The sequence below is a fragment of the Dipteris shenzhenensis genome, chromosome 24, assembly GCF_047967505.1.
Source record: "Dipteris shenzhenensis isolate YYH24624 ecotype China chromosome 24, Dip_SZ_1.0, whole genome shotgun sequence".
Classification (NCBI taxonomy): Eukaryota; Viridiplantae; Streptophyta; class Polypodiopsida; order Gleicheniales; family Dipteridaceae; genus Dipteris; species Dipteris shenzhenensis.
In genome coordinates, this window is record NC_141619.1 from 6,608,198 (window position 1) to 6,629,023 (window position 20,826).

The 20,826-nt window shown below is 43.1% G+C and overlaps 1 protein-coding gene across 1 annotated transcript; it reads left to right on the forward strand.

Moving 5' to 3' along the window:
* Nucleotides 1–4,176: 4,176 nt before the first annotated feature.
* LOC147886134 (bifunctional nuclease 1-like) lies at nt 4,177–17,159 on the forward strand. The gene is made up of 10 exons (XM_087395502.1): nt 4,177–4,632; nt 4,769–4,939; nt 5,093–5,145; nt 5,308–5,364; nt 5,457–5,522; nt 9,407–9,478; nt 9,657–9,784; nt 9,919–10,010; nt 10,111–10,166; nt 16,824–17,159. The coding sequence occupies exons 1-10, from the start codon at nt 4,347–4,349 to the stop codon at nt 16,827–16,829; spliced, it is 987 nt and encodes a 328-aa protein (XP_087251628.1). The 5' UTR covers nt 4,177–4,346; the 3' UTR covers nt 16,830–17,159.
* Nucleotides 17,160–20,826: the final 3,667 nt, after the last annotated feature.

Below are 20,826 nucleotides of genomic sequence, written 5' to 3' on the forward strand. Positions count from 1 at the left end.
GGTGGGTTATAAGGAGCAGTGATCTCTCTTTTAATACCCTTGGAGTCACAAAATGCATCAAACTCCTTCGACACATACTCCCCTCCATTGTCAGAACGCAGGCATTTGAGTGTCTTACCCGTTTGGTTCTCAACCAAGGCAAGCCACTTCTTAAGTTTCGTGAAGGTATCACTCTTCGAACGAAGAGGACTGGCCCACACTTTACGTGTGGCATCATCAATGAATATAACAAAATACTTTGCCCCCCTGAGTGATAGATTTGGCATTTCACATGTGTCTGTATGCACAAGCTCTAACTGTGAGCTTTTCTTACCCAAACCCCTCTTATGAGGACACATATTCTGTTTACCATAAATGCAATGCTCATAATTTTTCAATTTTGAAAATTTAAGAGACGGGATATAACCAAGATGAGACAACTCTTCCATTCCTCTGACACTCATGTGTCCAAGCCGGCTATGCCACAATGAAACCTTTGGCAGCTCGGCAACAGAAGCATCACCAGATACAACAATTTTTCCAGCAACTAATGGATAGAGAGTGTCCATCTTAGGACCCCTAGCAACAACCATGGAGCCCTTTACTATCTTCCACTTCTGAGCACCAAAAGTGGTGTGATATCCCATATCATCAAGCTGTCCCGTACTAATGAGATTCTTCTTAAGTTCAGGGACGTAGCGTACATCATGAAGCATGAAAGCTGAACCATCATAGAGCTGCAATTTCACATCACCCATTCCCTCTATGAGGCATGCATGATTATCTCCCAAATACATATATTGAGGCTTCCGAACACGGTACTTGATGAAGCTGTTCTTGAAAGGAGTAACATGGAAAGAATCCCCTGAATCAATTAGCCATGTGTTAAGATCTGAGAGACACCCCGCATGTAGAGAGTGTGCAGTGATAGTAGAGGTAAAAAGAAGATCTGAAGAGCAATGGCTGCCATCGGACACATAATTCAGCTCCTCTATCTTGACAGAAGACTTCTTAGAATGAGGCGCAATGGCCTTCGAATCATCACTTGCATCTGCCTTTTGCTTGCCCTCTTTCTTTTCTGCTTTCAACTTCCAACATTGCTTTTTAAGATGTCCCTTTTTGCCACAATGATCGCATTCAACATCCTTTTTGGAGCAGGACTTGCTCCTACCATTTCTGTCCTGACTCTTGCCTCTATTCTTGGTTCGGCCACGTGCTTGCAATGCATTCCTTTTCCCACTTGAGTTGTTCTTTCGATTCATATCTTCCTGCAGAATGGCACCCTCCACATCTGCCACATTTAAGAGAGGATTGGAGTTGCTTGTGGCTGTCCTGAAAGTGTCCCAAGATTCTAGCAATGAACCTAAGAGAATTACAGCCTGTACCTCCTCATCTAGTTTTAGCCCTTGTGCAAGCACTTGGCTGAATATGCTTTTAAACTCATTTATGTGTGCACTGACTGATGTTCCCTCTTTCATCTCGAGACTTGTAAGCTTCTTGAGCCAATAAACCTTGCCTGTGGCACTCTTTTGAGAGTAAGTGTTCTCTAACCGCTGCCACATTGCCCATGCATTGGGCATATCCTGTATCCTAGGAAGAAGAGAATCCACAACTGATAGCATGAGTGTGGAATGCGTAAGCTCATCTATGTTGAGCCACTAGTCATCACTAATGGCGGAGGGCTTGACACCCTTTTCCCTTATAGGGAGATGCTGACTCTTCTGCAACAAAACATTGTACACCTGGGTCCTCCAGATGTCGTAGTTCTTAGCACCCTCAAGCTTCCGGATGTGGAGCAAAGATGAGCTCTCTCCTGATGAAGCCATATCAGCAAATAGAATCAAGAAATAAAGTGTGTGACTCCCTGCAAGCACTTAGAAGTGCTCAGCAAAGTATCTCCAAAGCGCGGAAACACTCCCAGATAAATAACACCTCCCACTTGCTGTAGAAACAGTACAACAAGCTTTAATGACAATTATAGCACTCGAAAATGTGGTACAGTAGCAGGAAAGCTCCACCAAAACTGTCCAAAAACAATAAATGACGGTACAACACCAAAAAATGAGTGTTTGAGGACGAAACGAGACACAAACAATCCCGAAACAGTGAATTACCGTTATACTCAGAAAATGGCACAATTTCCCCAACTTAAAGTCCTCAATTAGTGACCAAAAGGCATGTAACAGTCCCCCAAACTGTGGCAAACAATTCAGAACTACAAATAGGCAAAAACCCCTTGATTTGAACACTTCTAACGAGGATTTGTGGCATGTACTTCCTGCTGCAGTTTGTCCAATGCACAATAACACCTCTATCTTCAAAAGCCCCTTGATTAGAGCTCAATTTCTGAACATGTGAGGCATGTACGGCATCCAATAGCTTCCTCCTAAACACATATGCATCCAAACCACAAAAGCCCTTTGAACGGCAAGTGCTATCCAAGCACAATAGGCATCAAAAGTGCTCTCAATGCATCAATAGCATACCCACTGGTGCAATCACAGTGTTATGTGATGAATGTCACGCAATATCACTGCCAAAGTGCCCAATGTGATAGGTACCTGCGAACCACGACTCCCCAAGTGGACTATATTCACAAGGAGGGTCTAGAGAGCAAGTAACTTAAGAGTCGAGAGTTTTCGAAGTGTCACAAAATCACCATTGGATGCTCACGCTATTCTGTGTCGTGCAATGTTCTGACAGTCAGCTTCTGCACCCGTTGCATGGTTCTGCGCGTGCGACCTTCTCTGTGCGCTCTTTACCTCCGCGTAGTGCTCCGCCGTCCTGCTCGCACGCTTCTGCGTCTTCTCAGTGTTCGGTTGGAGTTGCTTCGCGTGTGGTTGTCGTGAGTATTCGGGGTTGTCGCCAAGTGTGCGGGGGGTGTGGGGGGTGTGAGCTCCCAGGCTCTGATACCAGTTGATGGAGTGAGTGGAGAGTGAGAGAGAGTAGGAGACGAGAGTCAACAATGTGTGGGTATGAAGCATGGATAATGGGCACACCACAACCCATGTGTTATATTCATGTGTTAGGGTTAGGGTGGAACCGGTTCAACGAACCAGTTTCACATTCTATACAAACTATAAATGTTACATAGGGGGTTTCGCTCCGGGCTTAGTAATCATTTGGGCTTGAAAGAGAAAAATCGTTTTTTCATAGTATCCACCTTGGAAAACTATCTTTGGGGCATCAATAAATGAGGCACCTTCTCTCTCTCTCCTCCTCTTTTTGTCCCGCCGCCTTCTTCCCTCACCTCCTTCAACTTGAAGTCCATGAACTCAGACTTCAACTTGCAGCTTTGGAAAGGAAGGTCCACAACATGGAGGGGAATGGAAAGCAAGAGGTCATCAAGGAGGTATTGCACAAGTGTAATGCATCTCCCCCAACACCAGAGTTGCTTTCTAAAGTGCAGGAAATGGTCAATACTCACTTGAAATCTATGAAACAAGAGATGACAATAGATGTAAACAGTAAAGTGAACAAAGCTTATCTATACAGGGACGTGAAAGAGTAGCAATCTTGCATGTGGGAGGGCTACTAGAAGGTTGCCTTGATACAAAGGAATTCACAGAAGATAAGATCAATTGCCTAAAAGAGAAGACTATACAAATGGAATGGGATTCAGATGCTATCTTGAGTATTGAGCCAAAGGGAACATAGATACAAATCTTTCTTAGTTGACAAGGTAGCCAGGACCAAGATTCTTTGACAAACACACAAGCTGAAGGGCACGAAGATATGGATATCCGAGGAACTCACTCCAACACAACTCAAGCAAAGAACCACTGAGCTTGTAAAGGTGAAAGAAGCCAGGAAAGCAGGAAAGTGGGCACTGTACCGAGATGGGATCTCACTAATTAGAGATTTCACATCTAAACCTAAAGACCTAGCCTTAAAGTGATGTAATGTAGGCCATTTTTTTGATATAGTGCTAGAACTTAGACGCATGCTAAATAATCTCGAGTTGAGTAGCCATGTGAGGGCTTCTCAAGACGTCACTATATATATCTTTCTTTCTTTCTTCTGCCCCGCCTTTGAAAGTGCATCGTGGGGATTCTTTTCCGGGTTTCGTGTTTGTTTGGCTTTTGAATTAATGTGGGTATCCTTCGTTTTGGTTTGGTTAGTGTACACTCAACTACTCTTCACAAGACTAATTTAAAAGGTTGAGTAAATTGTCCTCTTCTACTTGTGCTGCTGCTTTTTCTTCTTTCTTTTCCGTCATCTCTCTGCTCTCACTCACAGAGTCTTTTCAACCCTCTGCCTCTTCCTCTCCAACGCCCCTCTTCTTCCCGCTCACCATAAACGACCTTCTCTCTTGCTCCCCTTGCTCTTTTAGGGCTTCCACCCCCCCCCCTCTTTTGTTTGTACCCATGGATGCCCTGCTTCACCTCCCCCCCTGCCCCCCTTCTTCCCTTTCCCCCTTGGACTCCTCAGAACCCCGCGGCTGCCGCCTCTCCTACCTCCGCCCTGCCACCCAGATTGCCATTAAGCCGCCTTCTTTACCTGCTGTTTTCACCTTCCGTGGATCGCATCTCCGCCTCTCGCCTCTCCCCACCCGCTGCTGTAGCTCCAACAGCGGACCCAGCAGAAAGGGCGCCGGCAGAAAGTGGGATGACGACGATTCCAAGTACCTGGAGGCCCATGTCGTCGAAGCAGGTAACGAAATTGAAAAGCCACGCATCAGTCCTCCCCCAACGCGAAATGGTTGCTTCTTGAAAGAGAATAAAAGGAAAGAATCATAGTCGCTTGCGCCGTAAGGTTGATTAGCTCAGAGTTTCAATTTTGGGTCCAGTGAGCCTCTTGCCATCCCAAGGGCAGCTTTTTATGACCCTCGCAAACGGCGGTGAGGTCGAGATCGACCATGTTAACCCCCCCAAGGGAAGACTCCTGTACAGATCGCGGAACCCAACCATTTTTCTGAAAATTGATTGCGAGGCAGATCTCTTACTACCGATTATCGTAGGTGGGCTTACATTACTTGACTTACAACTCCTCTCACTTGATTTACTACTCCTTGTGTGATTGACCATGGTGGTCGGATTACTTAGTGACGATCACGTGTGGTTTCTCATGCTTTGAGCTGACCGATAATCGTGCTTTGCCGGCAAATAATCAGGTGACGTGGCAGTTTCCATGCTAATGAAAGCTTTGCACGGTGAAGAAAGTGCGGTAATGCCTCTGAGAATTTTAGTTGGCTGAGTGACAGTGGGAATGCCTTAGTTAACATATCCCCCGAGAAATTTGGCTATTTGACTTGTCCATGGGATTCTGTCTGTACCGGATTTGTTTCCCGATTGAACTTTACCAATTTTCGTTGCGCTTATCCACCAGGTGCGACCGAATCAGTATCACCTCATGAAAGAACTCGTAAGCACCCTAAATTTCGAGGTAAGTCTTCTTCAAGCGCATTCACGTTTTCAAGCAATCGTGCCAGCTTCTGGTGACGGGGATTCTCACTCCACAAGTGTTGTGCATGTCAGGTACGAATGATCAGAGTGACAGAGCGTGTTGCTGACACGTATCATGCCCGTGTTTATATAGGAAGGGTACGAAAGATGACCCATTTGTCCCATTGGCATTGGTGAAAAGATTCGAGTAGCAAGCATGAATTATGTTCGTGCAGTAGTGAATTGAAATTGGCTGACTGTTCTTGGAATAAGTTGACGCTAAATGAGATTTATGCCTGGAGGGTAGCTTGATTGTACGCATCTTTTAAAATTTTCTTGGGGATGTGGCACACACTTTCTTCATTTTGGCAATTACGTACATAAATTACCTGATGGTCACCTTTAAGTTTTCTGTACGCCTTGGGGAATCTTTGAATCTTGACGATCTAGGCACGTTAACATTTTGTTCTTTTTTGGAGAATACGTAATTAACCATTCTTGCATGTACCAGTGTCAAGTACGGATATTAAATGTAACAGCTGTGAGTGATGGTAGGGATTGTCCCATAAGTCTTTATAATGAATGGAGCTTTGTATGTTTCTCTATTAGTTGGAGTGTTCAGTGTTGGCATAGCTTCTGAATGCATTCAATCCTCCGAGGACCGCTGTGCATGACTCCTGTTCAAGTCCTGTAGGCAAGGTGCTAGGTAAGTACCCAGATAGATGCTATGGCAGCTACAGTTTCAGAGGTCAACTTCCCACCTGTGAGCGGAGGACAGGGGAGCCAACAGCATAGGATGGGATTTGAGAGAATCAGTGTGGGCAGTGCATAGGACTGCCACATGGCTGAACAGGGCCCTATCTATGAGTTGGGCTGCCACGTGGGCAGCATCCAGAGTCCTAAGGACTGACTGTAGGACTGCTGCTGTGCACGTTGGCAAACAGGACTGGCATGAGCCCTGGTTCTGGCTGCAGCAGGCCCTCCAATGGTCTTCTACAAGGGGCTCACACTGGGCCACCTTGGGGCGTATTGCCAGTCTGGGCAGCAGTAGGTCGGCAGACAGCAGTTGCTGTGCAGACCAGTCTGTTCTGGTCAGTTGGCTCACACAGTCTATTACTAAACAATGGAATTGCTGATCGTCGTGTATCTCTGATGAATCCGCATCCTATTATTATTACTATTCACTCCCTCGACACCCTTTCATGCACGAGGAAGAAATTCTCCTCAATAGTGGTCATAGGCACAGACAAAGCGTCGTCGCACGATTAACTTGAGGTTGATCGTAGGAGCGCTTTCGTCCAAAGAATGTGACTGGCCAGTCTGCGAGGGCTCCGTGTCCTCTATAAAAGACTTGTCTGTATTGACCGCGATTGCATTCCAGCATGCTGAATGATGCCGAATGGTAATCTGATTGTTTACTAGGCATGAAACTCACATTCTTCCTATGGTTGCAAGTGACTTTCATGGCACCTCATTTCCATATTCATACAGGCTATAAATATCATATTATTTTTTCTCAATTGTATAGCACTCAATAATGGGTTGAGTCAGCTATGGTGCCATCTCGAATTGCTAGCAAGCTGACCATGTGCTCTACTATGTTTGCTTGCAAGGTTCAGGATTTTTACCATGAGAAACATTCTCAATGCCAAGTTTTAAGTAGCTCAATCAATCGCAGTTGCCTATGTGCAGCTGTAACCTCATTAAGCTAGAGATTCATTACGATGTATAAACCTTGAATTCTACAAGATTTGCAAACTGCAAGCATGGCACAATATATTTCCATGTGTGGAAGAAGCAATTTATGAGCTACATGGTTATTTGAACAGCCATTTATTTAACCTAAACTGCTCCTTCATTTGTAATGAATAAATGACATCAGCAACCTAATGGACCATTGGAACGGAGAGTTTGAGCTTTCAGCCATTTTGTCTTCCTCCATTTATAAGAAGCCTGTATGCCGTACGCCTGTCAGGAAGAGTGCTTTTGAGATGATAAGGAAAGTGATGCTGATTTTTTTCATATTGTAGCTATGACTTTTGAGTTTCGGCTTTGATATGCTAGGATCAACATTGGAAAAACAAAGTGGCAAGCTTGGTCAAGCTTCTGCTATAGTTCGGGTCCTTTTTTGTTATTGATTTTTGTGTCAATTTTTATGCTTGTGTTGGTATCTCTGCATTTCTCCATTTGCTTTAGTATTTTGCTTAAAATAATAACACTAAATTGTGTGGGCGCGTGCGGGGCACAGATTTGGGAGATGAGTTAATTCTTATACAATAACACATTGCAAGCATAAGTCTCATGATGGAGTAGGGAAAACAGGAAGAGTCCTTATGAAAGAGTTTCACGATGGAGGAAGCAAGAATCAATGTGTAGAGTCCATATCCCATTTTATTGGCTGCGATTGGTTACTATGAGACATCAAAATGGATGCATAGACTACATTGTAAGGCCATGGAAGGAACAAAACACAAAGTATGGTATAAGATAGAAGTTGATTGATGGACAGTAGGGAATTGATGCCTCGGATCTGTTAACAAAGAAATGGCAACTAGATTCAGACATTTCTTGCCAAGCTATGGGGAAACCAAAGGAGAAGGTGAATTTTTACAAAATAGGGATCAACCCCCTTTTGCTTTACCAGAGGTTAGGAACACCTCAGTGAAGATATGCAAGTGTTCAAAGGCAGATGAAAGGTGCCATAGAATCTGCCAAGTTTGCCAGATTGGGGAAAATAGAAGATGAACTCCACTTCTTTCTAGTATGTTAAGTTATGGGTCATCTAGCCAGAGATTGTCCCCGTGGCCAAGGCCGAGCTCCTCCCCCCCCACCCCCGTAGAGCAAGCAGAGTCAACAAGCCAGAGCCCAGCACCCCCCAAACAGAAGCAGTAGGAGTCTCAGACCCCTTGGGTGATCCTTCAGAAGGGGAATGAACCCAGGTAAAAAAGAAAAAGAAACCGAGGACACGCTACCAATAATCAATGTTCTGCATAGTTTCGTCCATGTTGTGGCCTGCTGGTATTGCGATAACTCTTTCTCTTTTAAGTGGTGCGTTGCCCTATCAGCTAGATTTAGATGCTTGTCTGGGAGAGACTAAAATGAAATTGTTTAGTCTTCACAAGCAGTTGTAGCTTGCATGAAGAGATTTTAGACTACTTTTTGATTAGCCTTCTCCTTTAGTGCTAACCTTCATCATGGCTGAGTCTGCCTTTCACCTCCGAAGTGCCGACAGAAACTCAGTACAAAGACTTTGTATAAATGGATGCTCAAGTATGTGTGGGTGTGTGGATTTGTATGTGTGAGAGCATATGTTTAGACTATGGTCTATACCCACTGTTGGGCGCTGATGATGTCAGTGGGGATTGTCATAGTAGCTAGTCCCTACTATGCGTGATGAGTTTATGGTTTTCAACCTTATGAGTGACTATCATGAGATTGAAACTGCACTGTGTTGTGTTTTTATAGGATGAGTTTGGGCATGTTCCTGGAAATTCATAAGCTTTGCGTTGCTTTTGAAGGCTTTTGGGCGTTTGTTCATTCTGTTTTTTGTTTGTGCAAATCCCCCCCTTACTCTTATTGTGATTGCCTGCCTTGTTACCCCTTTGGTTGGTGCATTTTACGAGGTTTCCGGTTATTAGTTTGCATCACGGAAGGCATTTAGTCCATAATAGCGTTAGAGGTTTGCTGTCAGCGCACATGCAGACTTCACCAGGTGAGATTTACTTGCCATTTGGTGATGTTGTGACAGTTCCATGTTGTGTCCTTTGTTTTCTTCACCAGCATTTGTGGCTGTATGAATGTTTTGCTTCAACGGGTTCTAACCTCCTTCACGATTGAGTCCACCATCCTTGCTAGAGGTGACACAAATTAAAAATAGAAAACTTTGTATAATGGTTGTTTATGTGAATGTGGGCTATACATATGTGCTTGGGCATTTGTTTCTAGATTCCCATTTTAATAGTGTCCAGCTTTGTTATTGTGACAAAGTGTCCTCTTTTGCATGCCAGTGAATTGACTTATTGCTGCACTGTCTGATGCTGCAGCCAGGTGAGGTGGACATGCAAAGTGTGGATGCTCGACCTTCTGATGCTGTAAACTTGGCGGTGAGATGCAAGGTATGAGGAGTTAAACTCAAATAATTACTATCTTATGCCTTTTTAGGCACTTTCTTTTTACTTTATATTTCTAGGCAGTCCATCAGCCATTTTGTGTGTGTATTTTGTATCTACCCTAGTGTGAGACAGACTGCTTTTTTGGACAGCAGATGTGTTTAAACTTGTCCCATGGTCTCAGGTTCCAATATATGTAAACAAAGACATAGTTTTCTCCGATGCTGTGAGACCTGTTTATGCTGCTACTCAAAGGACAGCAGGCATATCCAATGAGGCGAATCGCAGTGGCAGTATATCAGCTCTAGACCGGTGGGTTTGATTTCTAGTTTAGTTTCATTTTTTATTTTTAATTTGGAAGAAAAATGTTTTAAAGGGTATCATTTCTCTGGTGTATTCTGGGAGCACACATGCATCTCATTAATAAGATTATAAGGGTTGTGCAGCCCTGAGAATGGAAAGGATCCCATCGCTGAAGAGATAACCCTCATGAAAAATATGCTTCTAGCAGTTGTGGAAGAGCGATATACAGATGCAGGTTGGCATATTGTCAGAGATGCAGTGCTTGCTTTTATAATCTAGCATCTCTTTCAAAGGAGCTATTCAATGTTCATGATTATTTTTTTTGTTTCGTGAAGCTCGTTGGCGGGATGAGTTGAACGGTCTTCGAGCTCGGAGACGACGCATCCGACAGGTACAAATTTATCCGTGGGGCTTGCTTTAGTATTTCTAATGTATTTCTGCAAGTTGTTTTCGGGGTAAGTTCCAAGTGTATCATTGAGGGAGGTTTAGCCAGGCAAGATTTGGGATATATTCAATGTGAATCTCTGGATATTTAGGCTGCAGTAATCTATCCTATGCGGAGCAATTTATGGTGTTCTGCCTTGCCAGCGTGAATTGTGAGCTCAGAAACTGCACTTTTTGTTTTATTTTTAATCATGAGTTTGGGCATGTTGCTGATTTCGGTTATTTATATGAGCTCTTAGAACTTTGAGCAGTCTGGATGATGGGACTGTTGCTGGTTAGCTGGGTTTCTGCTGCTGTTGAGGCTATTAAGTGAATCTTAACTGTGTATTGGCATCAACAAGATAGACATGCTAGTAGTTGGAGAGTCTAGGAATGTACCCTTGGGATACTTTGTGAGACCTCCCATGCAGCAGAAGAATGGAATATTAAAGGAAGAATCTTGAACCAAAGGAAACAGTGATGTAGATCCAACTTCATATGACAAGCGTGCACAAGAATCACCTCGCTAGACACACTCAGAACTGACATTGCAGACAGCAGCAGAACAGCCAGTATATCAAAGTTTATTACTGAAAACGTATGCCAAAACTCGCCAACAAGTGCTGCCTTGGATGCTCTATAGGCGAGCTCTCATTCCTGTTTACTTTGCCTTGTGCTTTCTGGCTGAATGCTCCGTATATGAGCTTCAGTGGCCTTTACCAGTGCTTGGTAAGGACAGAAAGCCCTCCTAATACAGGTGAAAGGCCAGACCTAGATCTGGGTGACAGGCCCAGTTTTCATCGACCCATCTTATCTGTTATGCTACTGACAGTCTGTACACTGCCTGACCAGTCAGGCCTCTATTTAAGGCCCATACTGCCCTATACACTGGCCCATTGCCTCTATGTCTGCCAACTCTGCTGGCCCTATTCCTCTGCCTTACTTCTTTGGTCCCTTACTTCTCCATAAACTCGAAAAAGGTCATGGGGGCCAAATAACGAATTATTAAAAGTGCAATTACAAGAAAGTGGGCTGGTAATGACATTTACAGAAATACGTGTCATCGAAACTTGGTTAGCTCCCGTAGCTTTGGTACCTTGTCCCGCACGGAGCTTCGGTCGCGATGCTTGCATGTGGTTCTTGCACTTAGGACAATCATTCCGAGTGTGACCCCGCTCCTCGCATATGAAGCAACATCCTTCTTTCTTTAACTTCAAGGTGCGTAGGAAACGGGCACAACCATTCTTCTTCTGAGTCGAGTTCTTCTTGGAGGCGTTGTCAATAGACTTCGACTCCTCGGTACCAGTTGTAGACTGTAAGAACTTCCTCTTGTTCTTCCCGCTCGTGTCGGCAATGGTGGTTCCCTTTGCGCTGGCCATGGTATCATCATAGATGCGCCCATAGTTTGCAAAGTAGTACACTTGTTATTCTTAATCTGAAGCTTGTACGAGTCAGGCAAACTGTCCACAAAGAATCCTAACAAGGTAACTGGATCCATCTTTGTAGCTCTGGTCTCGAAATCACGAAACCTCTGAAGATAGACCTCAAAACTCAAATTCAGCTTGGACATATTGAGGGCCTTGAGCTTGCCTACATTGTCATAATCTTCCTCCCTCTTCAGAAACTCTTTCTTGAAGACCTCTTTGAATCGATCCATGTTGCAGGCTTTGGTCGGAGTTCCTTCCACCACAATAAAGCCTTCCTTGACATATACCCTACTGCAAGCTGCATTTTCTTTTCATCTGGGTAAGGGTGAAACTGGAAGTGTACTTGCCACTTGTGCAACCAAGTGTCAACCATCTCCTTGGTTCGGGATTTCTGATCTCTGGGATAAGGATCTGGAGTGATATTCGGACCTAACACTGAAGCCAAAGGGTCCACCTACGTGAGCGCTTGTACAGTGCTAGTCAAAAGCGAGAGTGAAGTTTGAATCCCTTGGAGTTGTTGTGTTAACCCCGTTTGATTCGCATCAACTTGCTCAAACTTTTCATTGAGAGTAGTGGTGAATTACTGAAGACAGTGTTCGTAATCAGATCATCGTATAGGCTCTGGTCATCATCTACCTGATAATTCATATTTTGATCACCCATCGCAAGCTCGGGGTCTACGAATTAGCCATAACTGAAATCTGATCTGACGAAGAAAGTAGACTAGAGAAGAGAAGCAACAGGTGTGGGCTCGGAGCTAGGAGACAGGAACGAAGTGAGAGCTGGCTAGATAGGAGGTGACGAAAGAAAGGAAAGGCTAGCCGATGAAAAAGGTAGGCTGGTACGAGTTGATGATCAGCCCGAATCTATGAATCCGAATACTCCCGCTCCTGGCTGTGTCGTACGGACGTCTGTAGCAGGCCGTACAACGTAACTGGCTCCCGAACAAGATGGCGTACAGAAGCTTGAAGCATGCGCAGTCCACAGGCTTAGAGTAAGAGACGAACTGGCTGAGTTATAAGGCGGGTAAGCAGGCTTTTAGAAAGCCCTGCTTTTCAAAAGCCCACCCTCCAAACTTGGAGGAAATGGTGCTTTTCTTAGCCCCCCCCCCAATAGCACCCGACCCAGATCGCGATCTGGCTCCAGCCTGCTGCGCACCTTCTTGCGCTCCTCTTCTGCCTGCCAATGCGTTCCTTGAGCAGCCAGCCTGTACGTGGGATCCTTTCGGTTCGCCTCAGCACTATGCTTGCCTCACGGCTCCCTTCGCACTTCTCTAACCGGACCTCACTGCTCCCTCCTAACTACACCTCTCTCTCATTCTCTCTTAGTCCTTCACATCTAGCAACGAATTCACCCTTCTTTCACTCTCTCTCCTTCCTTCTTTTCCAATCCAGAACCACAACCCTCAACGATGAACCATCAAGCACTTGTAGGGCATGAACACGAATCTTGAAATTGAGGCTACTTGGAGAAAATCTCGTCCAAATTTACTCGTAACAGAGATTCCTACCTTAGGAGTTGGCTCTGATACCAACTGACACGTCCCAGCACTCTTGAAACCTATGATCTGCAAGCAAACACAAGAACACACCAAACGTGAGGAATCTGAGCAGATTGCTCACCACCCAACCACGACATCTACGGGATGCAATCCTGAATCAAGCGATGTCCTCGAGCTGAGCTATTGGCACGAACTCCCAACCAGATCTTAACCAGCCTGGTGTCCCATACCACCAGGTGGCGCCAAGAGGCCTGGGATCTGTTGCTAGGCCTTGGGCTACGCTAAGAGGCAGGCATGCGTCCGCGACTCAATCCAGGATCAGACCTAGCACTTGGGAACGAGACTTGCTCCCATTGGCTCTCTAAGAAATGAACCTTTGGGCCTCTTTTATAGACCCGGGCCTAGTGCGCCAAAAATAGCAAAGACCTCTAACTGGGTCGTACCCTTGCCACTCAACCCGAGAATCAAGCCTGCCTAGCCCTAAGCCTCCCCAGGCTACCTGAGCTAGTCTTGTGTAGTACACGTTAGATACCAATTCGTGCACATGACAGGGTGTGCAAGCCCAGCTTTGCGTTGCGACCTTCTACAGCCAATCTCCTCTTCTTCAAGTTCTGTTTTGCTGCCCTAGTTTTGCACTATGTGTGGCTTCTTTTTCTGTCTAACTGCATACAGCTCTTCTTGCTTCCTATGGCTCATGTATAAACCTCTCCACCCAGATCTGCAATGTCTCAGTAGATGTCTCAGGCATGTCATAGTAGTAGCACTTCTTTTTGCTTTTCTTGTTCTCCTAGTCAAGAGAGTCAGTGTCCTCGGAAGCCTCATTACCTTTCTTCTTTGGCTTGAGTAGCCAAACTTCAAGAGCCCGTAGACCAGCTCACCGATTTCAAGTCAAAAGAGGGTGTGCACTACATTGAGCCTTGGATATGGCCACATGATGTTGTATGGGCAGTCGTGGCTTTATATGAGAGGGTTACTGCATTACACAAGGGATGTTTGAGGAGGTGAGCGACACCATTGGTGTGAAGCAGGTCATAAGGAACACGTCTATATAATGCAAGATCTTGCTAACACATACTAGATGAAAAACATGTAGATGTAGCACTCAATTTTGATGAGATTTCATGAAGTATTGGTAGTAGCATTGAATGCCTTCTTGTGGCTTGGATCCTCATACAGTCTCTGCCTTGCTTCCTCTTGTATCAACAAGGGACTGACCTCATGAAAAATCAACGATTAGATCTCTCTCTGCTATTGTAAGGATCGTCAACATCGTGATGTAGCTGCGCAATTTACTGAGCATGAGGATGGCCAATTGATTTCTGTCCACCAATAATGTCTGAGTGGATTCTTCATTACTTGGATCTTGACCAAATGCTTGATTACTTGGTCACCTTCTGCCATCTCTAGCCTGAATGAGCATGTATTTTAGTTGTCTCATAGTTGTTTAGGCCATGGAAGCAGATAATGCCAATTGTATGGTTCAACATCCGAGGCTTCGTAAAGATTTCACTTGGCTTTCTTGTTATGGTTTTCAAGAGCTAAAGGACCAAGAATTGGAGGAGATGTGGCCCAAAAATGAGCCAAGAGAAAGCTTAGGACAGCTAAATAGGATTGAGGCCAGTGCACATGAGTGGACTGAATGAGGAACAAGCAGGTTAGGGTTAACTCAAAAGGGAAAAAGCAAAAGTAAATCTACACTAGTTCTGCTCTTTGTGCAGAGTCACCAGAAAGATTTCTCGAGCCGGTTTTGGGGTTAAAATAATAAGTGTTTTGAAAATCTCAGAGAATTTTGCCTAGAAACAATATCTGTTAAATATAGATAGATGTAATCAGAAACACTAAAGTCTAGCAAACATGCGAGGACTCAAACATGCTTTCTAAAGATTTTATTATCCACATGGGACCACCTCTAGTGTCAGGACATCAATGATCTCTCTCTCTCTCTCTCTCTCTCTCTCTCTCTCTCTCTCTCTCCCCCCCCCCCCCCCCCCCCCCCGCCCGATGATAGATCTCTCTCAACTTTAAAGATTGAAGTTTGAACTTTGAACGATGGAAATCCAACATGTTACATATATATAAAATCTGAAAAAGGTAATGTGGACAAGAAAGTCAACAATCTTGAAAATATGAAGTTAGAAGTCACAAAGTAGAAGTGACAATTGTAAGTGACACGATGACAAGTCATACAAATGATAGCAGGCTATAGTGTACAGCGTGAAAGTACAATCGAGCTAGCTACCATGCTAGCAAATTCAGTAGAGTCAACACTAAAATCTAAAAAATTGGATGATGTTTCCTTCGATGAGGAAGAGGCAGATGAATGGTCCTCAAACCAATCCATCGTTTGCATCCACTTTGACTCCTCACCAAAAAACCCTAAGTTTGCGAGCTCGCCAATTTCACTCGCTTCATAGAAAGGTTTCAGGCAGAAACGTTTCAGATGCTCAAAGCGTGTTTTTTGTGGTGGCCTTTGTACCAAGTACTTGTATTCTTTCATTTGAGCAAGTGTATCTATTTTATAGGGCAATGAGCCACTCTGGTCTAGATATCATGAACTTCTGGGTTTTTGCAAGCCGTGCTGGTCTAGATATTATATACTCCTTAAAGCTCCCTTAAGATCTTTGTTGGCCCTTGGCGATCCAGTCCAGAAATTTCAAGTGGACCGATTCTATTTTCATTCAGTTTTAAGTGGACTGCTTTCTATTTTTGTTTCATTCAAGATTCAATCCAAGGATTTTCAAACTTGACCTTTCTTGAGCTGTACAAAGCGCCATACTGGGCATGCCCTGCCTTTCTGTTTCTCTAAACTTGAGGTGCGCTTGTATGTTTGAGGAGAACATTCTATAAAAGAGAGAGCATTGTTGACTGATTACACGTGAAATTGGTGTTTGGCTGTTTGCATAGTATGATACACATTTCTCCTTTAGTGCTAGCCTTCATCATGGCTGAGTCTGCCCTTCACCTCAGGAGTGCCGATGGGAACTCAGTACGAAGACTTTGTATAAATGGATGCCCAATTATGTGTGTGTGTGTGGATTTGTATGTGTGAGAGAATATGTTTATACTATGGTCTACACCCACTGTTGGCGCTGATGACGTCAGTGGGGATGCCATAGTAGCTAGGCCCTGCTATGTGTGATGGAGTTTATGGTTTTCAAGCTTACGAGTGACTATCATGAGATTGAAACTGCACTTTGTTGTCTTTTTAGAAGATGAATTTGGGCATGTTCCTGGACTCATCTAGGTATAAACATGTTTTGAATGTGGATTGGACGATGGTTGATGGCCTTCTTAGTGTGTCCAATTTATACTGACTGATTGTAGCTTCTTTTTATTCAAGGTCAAATTAAGGCTTTTGAAATCTAAAAATTTCAAAGCCCCCATTTTATACTGAAGTGCCAATATGGCAGAAAATTTTGAGTCTGGTCTCTGAGCTGTTTTAGAGGTTTGATTCCAGATTCACCTCATATGATATGTTCTATGAGACAATTCCAATTGAAAGAAAGAGCACGTTTTATTACTCTCGTTGAGCTGGTGGACTGCGTGAAACGGTGTTTGTTGCTTAGTAGTGGAGCGTGTATTAGTTTGTCGTGGATACACGTAAGGCTTGCCAAATTAGAAGGCTGAATTTTTCTTTGGATGGCTTGTGAGAGGTTCAGTAATGAGCTTACAGGGGTGACTTGCTTCTGTGCTGCAGCTATGATGGTGTGCCAAGTACAGTCTGGTGCCAGTTTCCTTGATGCATGCTGTTGTAAATACTCTCTCACGTGAAGATTTCATTTGTACTGTGCCTTTTTATACTGCTATGTATGATAGTTGTCTAACTTGTAAATACGTGTCCAATATATTGATAATGACATGTAAAGATGACTTTTCGGGGGAGAAGTGTAATATATTTAGGTGTATTCCCTCTCAATGCTTGTGGGCTTGGGTGCTCAGGAAAAGTCGAATTTGGCTCTTCTAGCTGAAATATAAGGTTACTAACAGTATATCCACACGATATATCATTGGAAATGTAATGACATTTAATTGATTTTCTGTACGTTCTGTACTACGTCATATGGGCAGGTATTAGGGCTGTGCTTGCAAGTTTGACGTGCAGACATGTATGCATGCACACGCATGCACCTTGTGCTTGTGCATGTACTGCTATCACAAAAAAAAAAACCTTGTGCATGTACTGCCCTTATTTTACATGTGCCCACGTGTATGTGTTCACATGTGCCAGTTTCTCTTGCAGTTGCTCACATGCACTTGCAGGCACAGTTGGGAGCAGGCCGAATCAATTATAAATTTTGAGAGTTGTCGTCCTTGCCAATCGTAGCCTTGTGTTTTTCAAAGATTCAAGCTTACAGCAATGGTAGCCTTGTGTTTTGTGTTTATCATAGGTTCAAGCTCTTACATCAATGGTAGTCTTGTCTTTGTCATAGGTTTAGTGTGTGCAACGCTCTAGCATCAATGGTCGGAGTTTCTTCTCCATTGTGAGGCTGTTGCTGTTTGTAAGTTTATGTATTGCCTTGGCCTCTCTTTTCCTCGTTTTGAAGGTTTGTACTTGTCAATGGAGGCATGAGCTTTGGCGCCCTTACATTGGGCGGTTTGTTAGTTTGTTCATGTTGTTAATCCTATTTTGATCTTGAGATATATTTCTCCACCTCAAGGCCTTCAAAGGGTAATCGGTTTGTTAGTTTGTTCATGTTAATCCTATTTTGATCTTGAGATATATTTCTCCACCTCAAGGCCTTCAAAGGGTAATTGTTATCTAGCTCTGGTGCTTTGAGTCATGCGTAAACTGCCTCTTTTCATGTGGTGTTGTCTAGTCTTTCGAGTTGCATTTGTCAAAAGGAATTAGTGTTTGAAACATCCTTGAGCCACTCTTCTTCTTCCTTATTGGATCTTTCGTTGATGGTATTCTTGCTCTTGCGCGTGTTCATGAATGCTTTGTAAAGTGAAATGACAATTGTGCAGGCAAGTTGTATTTATTTTAAAAACTAAATTTGTCAAAAATAAAATGTATATTTTGCTACTTGCATGATTTGAAGATGTTGCATTATTATCAACAAGGGTAGCTTAGTATTAAAGGCGACAAATTATCCATTTTTATAATATCATCTTATGTCTTAGATTTCAATGACCTCACATTTTTGCATTAAGCCAAAGTGATTTAGTAGATCAAAACAAAAACAAACCATAGCCTTGTGCACTTGGTCGGTCGTTTACAAATTATCAATTGCCTCTTGGTTAAGTTAAAACTCTTGTTTCAATTGTAGACTCATTGTGCTAGTGCGTAAGGATAGTAAAGAAGGTATCCACTTGAGCTAGAAATGTTGTAGCGTGGGATCCTTCCTCAGCGTGTGTGCTTTGACCCAATCTTTAATTCTTTGAAGAAGTTGGACTTTAGGCATCTCTAAGTTTCACTTTAGCGCACCATCACAAAACACCCTCATTGCTTCAATATTCATTCTATTGTAAGTGTTTCTTCTTTATAGTAGAGCATTTTGTTCACTTTGTCAAAAAACTCTAAAGCCACCAAATTCCTTCAAGTTGCATCCTCACTTTTGTACCACAAGCACCAATCTTGAATTTATGATACCAATCTTGCATGCTCCGTGCATGACTTGCCCGAAGGTTAGTATGCATCTAGCAACTTTATTGCAAATTGAGCATGCTTATTTTAAGGTGTGGAAAAAGATGTGTAGATTCTTACAAACGAAACATATTCTTTACATACCATCTAATGGTATATTTCGTCTCTTCAAGCTTCCAATGCATCCTCTCATGTAATCTCTTGTTTCTTTGTGTGAATCCCAAACATGCATATAGCTTGTATAATTGCCATGCTCGTATTGTAGGTTTCATAACCTCGTCTAGCATTACTACATAAAGTATCTTGTGATGGGTCAAAGCGGATTTGGGTTACATATTAACTCATATGGTGACATTGGGCATGATTTGTGTTGATTGCTTGCATCTACTCTCGACATCTTGCTTCCTCTTGCCACCCTTGTATTTCTTTCTTGCATATGTAACATGATCTAGTTTGTTGTGGATTTTGACAATCCTTACATTATGGGCATCTCCAAAGGCACCACAATCAATATCATGTCCTATAACCATGCCCTCTTGTAACTCAAACTAGTCAACTCCTTCCTAGGCTTGTGTTACATCAACCTTAAAATTAACTCGTTTTAAACCTTGATATCATTCCATAAAATTGACTACGTCCTGCCATGAGTACTGAAGCATTCTCAGAACCGGAGTTAGACAAGGCCACGCTACCTCAGAGGTGGAAGTTGATTACTAATGCTAATATTGGGCTGAGGAGTCCCAGAAGATTGGCAGATGAAGGTCTGTCATGGTAGGTGGAGTCTAGGCATTCATCTACGAAAAGCTTGGATTTCGAGTGGTTGGTCATTTCCTCTACGGAACATCAAAATGTAGGTGACCAACCTAGGAAATGGAGAGAATGACTTTGATAATACTCGACTGTTATTCCAAAGGAATTACATTAAGAATGATAAGAAGAAAGAAGACCAACTACAACAGATGGCCAAAGGATCAATTGACAGGAAGAGTGGCGTGCTTTGATCTAGAGAGGTGCCACCAAAAACCTCAAGTGAATGTGAAGCAGCTTAGGCAATTTGTTGTGTTCCTCTCACTTTGGACAAAATTTATACTTAGTTTGCATATGTACAAGGATATGCACCTTCAAGGCATGAAGATAGCGTGATGCAGGATGGTCGACAACGTTCCCATACACATGAAGGCAGGTATGATAGGTGGAGAACTAGTGACTTAGTTCTACCGAGTGGAAGACCTGTCTACCTTGGCTATGAGCACCGTATTAGATAAAGTGGGACAAAAGTTGCATTTTGGGAATTTAAATTGGGGTGGATTTCGTTGAAATTGGGAAAAGTTTAATTAAAGTTGGGAATATTTTCATCGATTGTGGGAATTTTGCCAATATTGAATATGCTGATATTTGGAAATTCCAAAGATTATGAAAAACTTCATTGGCTGTGAAACATTTCATTGGGTACAACAACTAGAACAAAGTATTTGTGGCAGAGTTTGAAAATCATGTATTTTGTGGTGTTAATAAACACTGTTTGGGGACAACATGCATATTTTACTTGAGGTGTTAATAAACACCAGTTGGTGGTGTTAACAAACACCGTGCATAGTGAACCACTAGAAACAAAGTAGTTGTGGGTGAAAGACAGCTTCTAAAAATTGTCATATTAATAATTTGTAAAAATCCATTGACAAGATAACAACAATTGAGAAATAACACCAAACACCGTGCATAGTGAACCACTAGAAACAAAGTAGTTGTCGGTGAAAGACAGCTTCTAAAAATTGTCATATTAATAATTTGTAAAAATCCATTGACAAGATAACAACAATTGAGAAACATCACATGTGAACACACATTACAATGGAAGTTTGGGAGATCAAGAGGGAGAAAATCGACACCATTTTCTATGCTTTGATACCAAGCAAGCTCTCCTGTGCTTTGATATATACATTATGTGAAATCTTAATCTTCTTGGGTCTATTTATGGCTTTTGATGTCCATGACCAAATAACCGCATCAATACACTCCCATACTTGTGGATCCAACCTATTCTCTACCTAATACTTGTTACAGTAGTAAACATAGGCATCTGCATCACTGAGCCCCTTTCTCTTAACTGATGGTG

Bases quoted from the DNA above. Each gene is read 5' to 3' on its own strand.
- LOC147886134 (XM_087395502.1), top strand. From the start codon at position 4,347: ATGGATGCCCTGCTTCACCTCCCCCCCTGCCCCCCTTCTTCCCTTTCC. The intron at 9,479-9,656 runs GTATGAGGAGTT...CCATGGTCTCAG, and splicing joins ACTTGGCGGTGAGATGCAAG to GTTCCAATATATGTAAACAA. The intron at 10,011-10,110 runs GTTGGCATATTG...TGTTTCGTGAAG, and splicing joins AGAGCGATATACAGATGCAG to CTCGTTGGCGGGATGAGTTG.